This window comes from Antrostomus carolinensis, unplaced genomic scaffold (assembly GCF_000700745.2).
Source record: "Antrostomus carolinensis isolate BGI_N321 unplaced genomic scaffold, ASM70074v2 scaffold13252, whole genome shotgun sequence".
NCBI lineage: Eukaryota > Metazoa > Chordata > Aves > Caprimulgiformes > Caprimulgidae > Antrostomus > Antrostomus carolinensis.
The window spans coordinates 1-7,216 of record NW_010301652.1 but is presented as its reverse complement, the minus strand read 5'-3'; the positions used below and the strand labels follow the sequence as shown (position 1 = coordinate 7,216).

The 7,216-nt window shown below is 41.3% G+C and overlaps 1 protein-coding gene across 1 annotated transcript; it reads right to left on the bottom strand.

Annotated features, from left to right (window-relative positions):
- Positions 1–63: 63 nt before the first annotated feature.
- Positions 64–4,600, bottom strand: LMO2 (LIM domain only 2). Its single transcript, XM_010163547.2, has 3 exons — positions 4,541–4,600; positions 3,628–3,845; positions 64–831 (listed from the first exon to the last, which is right to left on the bottom strand). The coding sequence occupies exons 1-3, from the start codon at positions 4,598–4,600 to the stop codon at positions 612–614; spliced, it is 498 nt and encodes a 165-aa protein (XP_010161849.2). The 3' UTR covers positions 64–611.
- Between the last annotated feature and the right edge of the window lie 2,616 nt (positions 4,601–7,216).

Here is a 7,216-nt window from a genome sequence, read left to right as displayed (position 1 = left end):
GCAGGACTTTTTTAAAGAAGAGTTTGGGACTAGAGGATGCACTGTTCATTCTCAAAGAAAAACAAAAAAATCCATGCAAAAATAACCCCCACACTCTTCCTGCTTTCTCTCCTACCCAAAATGTAAGGCCCTGTAAATGACCACGGAAGCAATGGCCCTTTTCTTCCAGTTTCCTTCCCCATGTCTACATTAGGAACTGTCGCCTAAACTCAGGAACTAAAACAAGACGAAAAGAAAATTCAATTGCACAATCCTAGTCTGCAGGTGACAAAGTCATAACAACATCTCTTTACAGAAGTCTCTACTCGTTTTCCAGTGACAAGGATTCGTTAGCGCGCTGTGGTTGTTCCCCAACTCTTGCCTACATGGCTGATGTCAGTTATTGTCCATACGCCATTGTTAACAGAAGTCAGTCTATCTACTATTGCTTTGGTCTCCCTTCTTCACCTATTGGTAGTTTAGATTCTGTGTAGCACTGCCTGAAAAGGGCCGACTGTGGTATTTTCCCCCCATTTTAGACAAAGCCCATAGCTCAAGTGATGACCTCACTGCAGCTATGCATCGGCGTCACCCGAGAGACATCTTTTATAGAATACGGAGACATGTCTTCGCTAGATCATTCCGTTTATCTTAGTCCACTCGTAGATGTCCTGTTCACATACTATGTCCGAGTTGATGAGGAGGTATCTGTCCCCAACACAGAAATGTTTCTGGCAGGCAGCACATTTGAAGCATTCAAGGTGATACACTTTGTCCTTCACCCGCATGGTCATCTCGTAAGCCCGGATTCGCTTGTCGCAGGAGGCGCAGAGGCCGTCTTGGCCAAAGAGCCTAAAACAACAACAGCAGAGAAGTAAGTGAAGTTCCTTTTCTGGGGAGATGGGAAAAACCAAATCAAAACAAGAACACAACATCAGTGCCTTGATCCATTAGTCATAGTATTGCCAAGTTACACAGAGGTCACACGGAATGCTGCTGAGCAGAACTCTAAACTTTGCAATACCAAAAATTGGAGTAGAAAGTCCAAGGTCCTCACCTATTTTCAGTATAATTGACTTCTCTTATCAATGACCTTATCCTGAATTGCTGAGCAGCTTCAGGAGGAGTAAAGGTTCCCCAGATCACAACATAAAATTGTGCCATGCTAATACTTCCACATCTGTGATGGGCAGAAATTACCTTTCCACTGATACATTTTGCCTATCTTCAGCTGTTGCTATTGCAGTTTACAGAAAGGAGTTGACACAAGCCATGGTCTGAGACTCCCCTGACTCTTGTCATTGACTCCACATTGGAGATTCTTTCCAACCCAAATATTTCTGTCTCCATGAAGTTGCTCCTGGTGGGTTTCAGAGGATACATGCTAAGACCTTCTAGATACCTGTGCTAGCCCAAACAATTTTATGATCTGGACCACCCTTGAATCCACACTGAGAAATCCTGCTGAGCTCATGATGGTATTGTCTGTTAAAAGGAGCCTCTAATGAAGGCACTAGATATGCATTCCCCTCACAACATGCGCTACCATTCAGCTGGAGCAGGGCGACCTACTCAGCTATGGGTCAACACCAGCATTTCATGCAGTCTGCTGGCTACACAGTTTGTAAGTCAAATCATTAATAAATAAGCAGAAATATATTATTATTTTTTTCTTTGAACAGAGGAGAAATGAGACGTATTACTTTTTCACACCTATTAAGTTTGACTTCTAAGTTTCCATACTAATTCTGGAAAGAGTTTTTCCACCTCCTACACTTCTCTTACATGTGCTGTGCTTGTTTCATATCATCTGAACTAGAAAAAAAATGTCCACTAAATTAAGGGAGAGCTTTAAGGGGAAAACTACCTCATTTCTTTCATCTACCAGGAGGTGTCAGTGTTTACTTCTGCCCAACGAAAGTAACATTTGGGTTACCCAAAGGTTGCAAAATTTTTCATTAATAAGGAAAGACATGATATGTTGCATTATTAAATAAATAAAAAAGTTGAATTTAAATGCCAGAAAATGCATTAATTGTACTGTCATAATTTCTGTTCCTTCCATTTGAAGACGAAAAGTATAACTAACACTGGATAACTGCCGGACTCTGGGGTATGCTGAGTATTTACAAGTGGCCCCATTAGCAGAACTCAGTCTCTGCTTAGCAAAATTCCCATCAGTAAAGCTCAGGGACACCATAATTAGGAACTCCACTGAGATTTTGGTTTAGTTTTTATTGGCAGATAAATTAGTCTTCAGTAAGGCAGTTGAAAAAATATTAAATACCACTCCTGTGTTCCACAGACCTCCTGTAACATTGAGGATCTATTAGAAGAAATGGTACATAACCAGCATGGCATAGATCAATTGTAGTCAAGAATATAAAGATCCTTTGTTATAAATTTTCCAAAAATGTCTCAATCTCAATTTAATCTTGCTACTTACAAATTTTGGCAAAACAAATAGGCAGTGAGATGTTAATGAAAATACCTGTAACAAGTGTATTTGTAGGATATGATGTGGAAAAATCATAGAATCATAGAATGGTTTGAGTTGGAAGGGACCTTTAAATGGATAAATTCATGTCTATTCAGGACAAGGCTTGAGAAGATGAAAAATCCACTGGATCCAAATTAGTGCAATCAATCCACAAGATCCAAATGAGCCCCATCAAACCTTCCTGTACTGGCTGTAGCTTTGCAAAAAGCATACAGCACATTGCCTCCTTCTGCTTCAAGTGTCCCAGATAACTTCAGCAGTGATGCAGAAAAAGACAGGGATCAATTGGTGTACAAAAGGCAGTGACTTCAGACACCGAGCAGGTACAGCAGCTCTGCTGGCTGCTGGAAGGAAGCATCTCCTCTAGAGCTGATATTACTGCATCAGGAAAATGAATTTAATTCAGTTACCTTGGATACCGTGTTCTTAAATGAGAGAACTAAATGATCTTTCATCAGTCACCGATCTTGGCACCTGGTTTTATACACCTTTCAGCTCCAAGGCAATCCTTGGAGAAGCACAGAACTTCTTAAAACCATTTGTGGGAAGCGGTTCATTGCCAGCTCAGGGGGAGGCTGCTGAAATTCATCACTTTTCCCCAGTATCTACTTTCCAGAATCCCACATGGACACTGCACGGTTCGCCTGGAGCTATCAGGCTCTGTCTGTGCAGACTGATGGATGTCAACACCCCCAAAGCCCTAGGAGTTCTTACTATATTCTTCATCTTTTCAAATAATTCTCTTTTGTCCACAACAAAAATGCTTTTCACTAAGAAATCCTTTTCATTTAAAAAATTGTTTTCATTTTTTTTTCCAACAAGATTTTAAAGATTTAACTTATAAACAATGACAAGTGACCTCATCAACACAGATAACCTCTGGATTTACCTAGAGGAAGAAATTACCTTACTGAAGAACACCAGCAGCACCATAAAGCATCTCTGCATGAACCCCCAAAATATATGAGCCCGTATTGTAAACCTGAGCTTGCAACTCGTTACAACTGTGCTGTCAAGCTTTGCATTAAGAAGTAATAAAAATTAATTACTTATGGATCTTTTCTCATGAGCTGTGCTAATTAAATGACGAAGCAAAGTTGAAATGATAGAAAGAAGAGGAGCGAGGGGAGAACGAGTGGGTCGTGTACCTGAGATAGTCCCTTCTGCAGAGTTTTCTGCCCAGTTTGTAATACAACCGTCTCCCCACTTCTCCGAGCCGGCAGCCACACAGGTCACAGCTGAGACAGTCTTCGTGCCAGTACTGATCGATGGCCTTCAGGAAATAACGGTCCCCGATGTTCTGCTGGCAACCGCCGCATGTCAGCAGCGACGGGGGAATCTGGAGGACTTCATCCACCGGCTCCCTGAGGGAATGAAAGAATCATTGGAGAAGGAAAATGGACTCAGACAGCATCCAAATGGGAAGGGAAAACAGAATCCAAGATTGGTTAAGTTAGAACAGGGACTGCATCCTGTGGTGGTTTCACCAAAACCAGGACACACGCTCATCTTTGTTAGAAGAGGGATGATATCCTCATTTTTTTAAACAGGGATGACATCCTCATTTTTGTCAGAACAGGGATGACATCCTCATTTTTTTCTCCCAGCAGAGTAAATGATTTATCCTTCTAATAAACATCAGGGGGAGCAAGACTTCACTCTTCCTTACCTTTAAAAAAAAAAAAAAACAAAAAACCTTAAAATTTAAGGAGTTAATAAGAGCATCCCAAAATTTACCAACTAATTTTTAAATTTTTCTTCAAAGAATATTGCACAAACATGACAATCTCTGTATCAGCCGTGTGTATTCACGACTGTAAAGGCAGCTACTGCTTTACTAGGACATTGGGTGGACAGAACACTAATTGCTCAGTCCTGTGTCTCAAGCCATGCGGTTCTTATAAAAGAAATACCTTTCCCATAACACGATTTTATGCCTAATTAAAGATTATGCTTTTTCAAAAGTACAATCACAAAGCTGCCTGGATTCACTGTTTCATTGAAATACTGGTTCTGTCTGTGCAGACTGACAGATACCAACAAAGTCCTTGGAGTTCTTACCATATTCTTCACATTTTCAAATAATTCTCTTTTGTCTACAACACGTTGCAACGCTTCCATTCCCATTAAAAAAAGCTTTTTTTTCCCAACAAGATTTTTAAGATTTACCTATAAAAAAAATTGTAAGTGACCTAATCAACACAGATAATCTCTGGATTTATGTAGAATTTACTGAAGAACCCCAGCAGCACCATAAAGCATCTCTGCATCAACACCCAAAATATATGAGCCCGTATGATAAACCCCAGCCTGCCAGCTTTGAGCGCAGTGCTGCTGGAAGCAAAGGGAATTTCTGTCTCACCAAGGGCTAAAGGACTAGAAAAGGCACCTGAGGGATTTTACAGGCAATCAACTTGCCGTTGGGAAATGTAAATTTGCAGACTAAATCTAGAGAAGTCATTTCTCTGAAGAGCACGAAATGAATAAATACAACACACGAGCCGGTTGCCCAACCGGTTTAAGTTGTGCTGCTGTTTTTAACAGAGCAAGAATCCTCTGCGATGGGTCTATGCCAACATAGCTCAAACAATTATTTGGGATTTACACATCCCTGCATGAAAAGAGGCACAAATCTTTATTGCGATATTAGCACTGACTATTGACACACGCTTTTGTTTTTTCCCTTTTTAAAAAGGTCTGAAATCCAGGATGGTTCTGGTAATACCTGGGGATAAAGCAATCATTTTCTTCAAAGCTCCTTTCTTAAGGAATTCTCCTCTTTTTTTTTTTTTTTTTGCCTTTTTGGATGTAATTTTACACCTTCTGCCAAAAAATCCAAACAAACAAAAAAACCCCAAACAGTAAAAAATGAAAAGGAAGGTGCCTGAGCTGAGTTCTGTGAGGTTTGCAGTGACCTGGTGCTGCCACCGAGGGCTCCATCCAAAGCCCAGGGAAGTTAATTAAAAAGATGATTGGGTCAATTTTATTGCTTTTATTTGCAAATATTTTGCTTTTATTGCCTAATTTTAAACCTGCAGCTAGTGGCAAGAAAGTCATGTTTGCACATTTGTGCTTTGCTGGATGATGATCGAGGTGCTCAATATCTGGGAGAGTGAAGCCCCAAATTTTTTCATATGTTATTGGGGTTTTGCTCAACACTTTATTTCAGTCACTGTTCTCTCCTCCCTTGGGCTGGTGGAGACCTACACCCATAGAGAAGGATCAGGCTGCTCCCAGTTTCCAGCAGTCAAGAGGAAAATTTCTATTCCTACTTCTTATTTACTAAGTCAGCAGTTTTCTGGGCAAAAATTACTTTCTTCAGCAGGGAGAAATGACCACTGGTCAGGAACTTCTTGTGCTGAGAAACTGATCCTGCAGTTTTTATTTAGGCAAGCTGAGCCCTAAGATATGATCTGATTATATTCTGTTCTGGTTTTCACTCTTCTAAGTTTAAATTGCTGTGCCCTGAAAGTTGTGTCATAACATCCCTCTCCTACCAGCTCTCCGTCCTGTGAGTTTTCATTAAAATCATGGGGAACTCTAGATGGGATTAGGTTCTATTTTTTCAAAGTTTATTCTTTTGAGCCCCATACTCCCTTTCTTAACATGTGGGCTACACTCTGAGACCCTTCTAATAAAAAAAAACCCGCACATTATTATCCTTTATTATCCATTATTTGAAATTTCAGATATATCCCAAAATATTTCATTTGCCTGGTGTTCAGGAATCACAAACCAGGTCTCTCTGAAAGCCCTAAACTCCGGAACAACCCGGCGGATGTTTACACAGAACAGAATCACTGGTTTATGCATTAGCTTTTTGATGTCCATAGATCTCGAAGCCAATGCTGCTTAAATCACTAAAACACAAGGTAGGTAAATAAATAAAGATGATTAAAAGTGAAACTTGGATATCATATACCTAGGAGCTTGGAATATGGTTTCTTAAAAAATGGTATAAAAGAAGAGAAAATGTAACATCTAAACCATCAGATGTGACACAGAATAAATTGATTTAATCCCCCCAAAACCAGTTCCCATGTGTTCACTCTGGGTTTCAAGCGATGGCATTTTTAGTGTGTCACAGGAAACAAGCCACAAATGATTCAAGTTTACTAAAAGCAACATTTTAAGCGTTATCTGAAAATGGAGATTTTTATAATTTTTTTTTTTCTTCTCTCTTATCATGATTCCAGACAAGCCCAACTGCAGTTATTGGCATGTTTGGGGCTGAAATGCCTCCGGTTTCACCTTGAGTTACTGTGTCCCTGGCCAACGGGATGCCTGTGTGTGCAGGAGGGACAGGATACCCACAAAGCACAACCCCAACACCGGGATCAGGACACGAGTGGGAACCCCAAGGAGGGAAATTCTCATCTTCTCCCTCCCACCATCCAGTCTTTCTGCAGAACACCCAGCCCCCACCAAGGCAGTTTATAGAACCTCTTGAAAGTTGCACGATGAAAACGTGGAAGTTGGGCACCCACAGATAACAGCTCTGACCTTTCACTAGACTCGGCCACAGCCAGTTGGGCAGATCAAAGATGGGGCAGAGAAAGTCCCTCCAGATGGAAACCACCTCCAGATGTGGGAAGTGTGATGCTCCCTGGCTCCCCGCACCCTTGGGGGGCTCTGCCCAGGGGTGGGGTGAGGGGTTACCCCCTCTCTGCCCCCGGAGGGTCTTTCCCACAACTTGGGGAGCTCCCATCTCATCGCCAGCACCCCCGGCGAAGGGGG

Bases quoted from the DNA above. Each gene is read 5' to 3' on its own strand.
- LMO2 (XM_010163547.2), bottom strand. From the start codon at position 4,600: ATGGAAGCGTTGCAACGTGTTGTAGACAAAAGAGAATTATTTGAAAAT. The intron at 3,846-4,540 runs GTAAGAACTCCA...TTTCATTCCCTC, and splicing joins TTGAAAATGTGAAGAATATG to AGGGAGCCGGTGGATGAAGT. The intron at 832-3,627 runs GTACACGACCCA...TTGTTGTTTTAG, and splicing joins TGCAGAAGGGACTATCTCAG to GCTCTTTGGCCAAGACGGCC.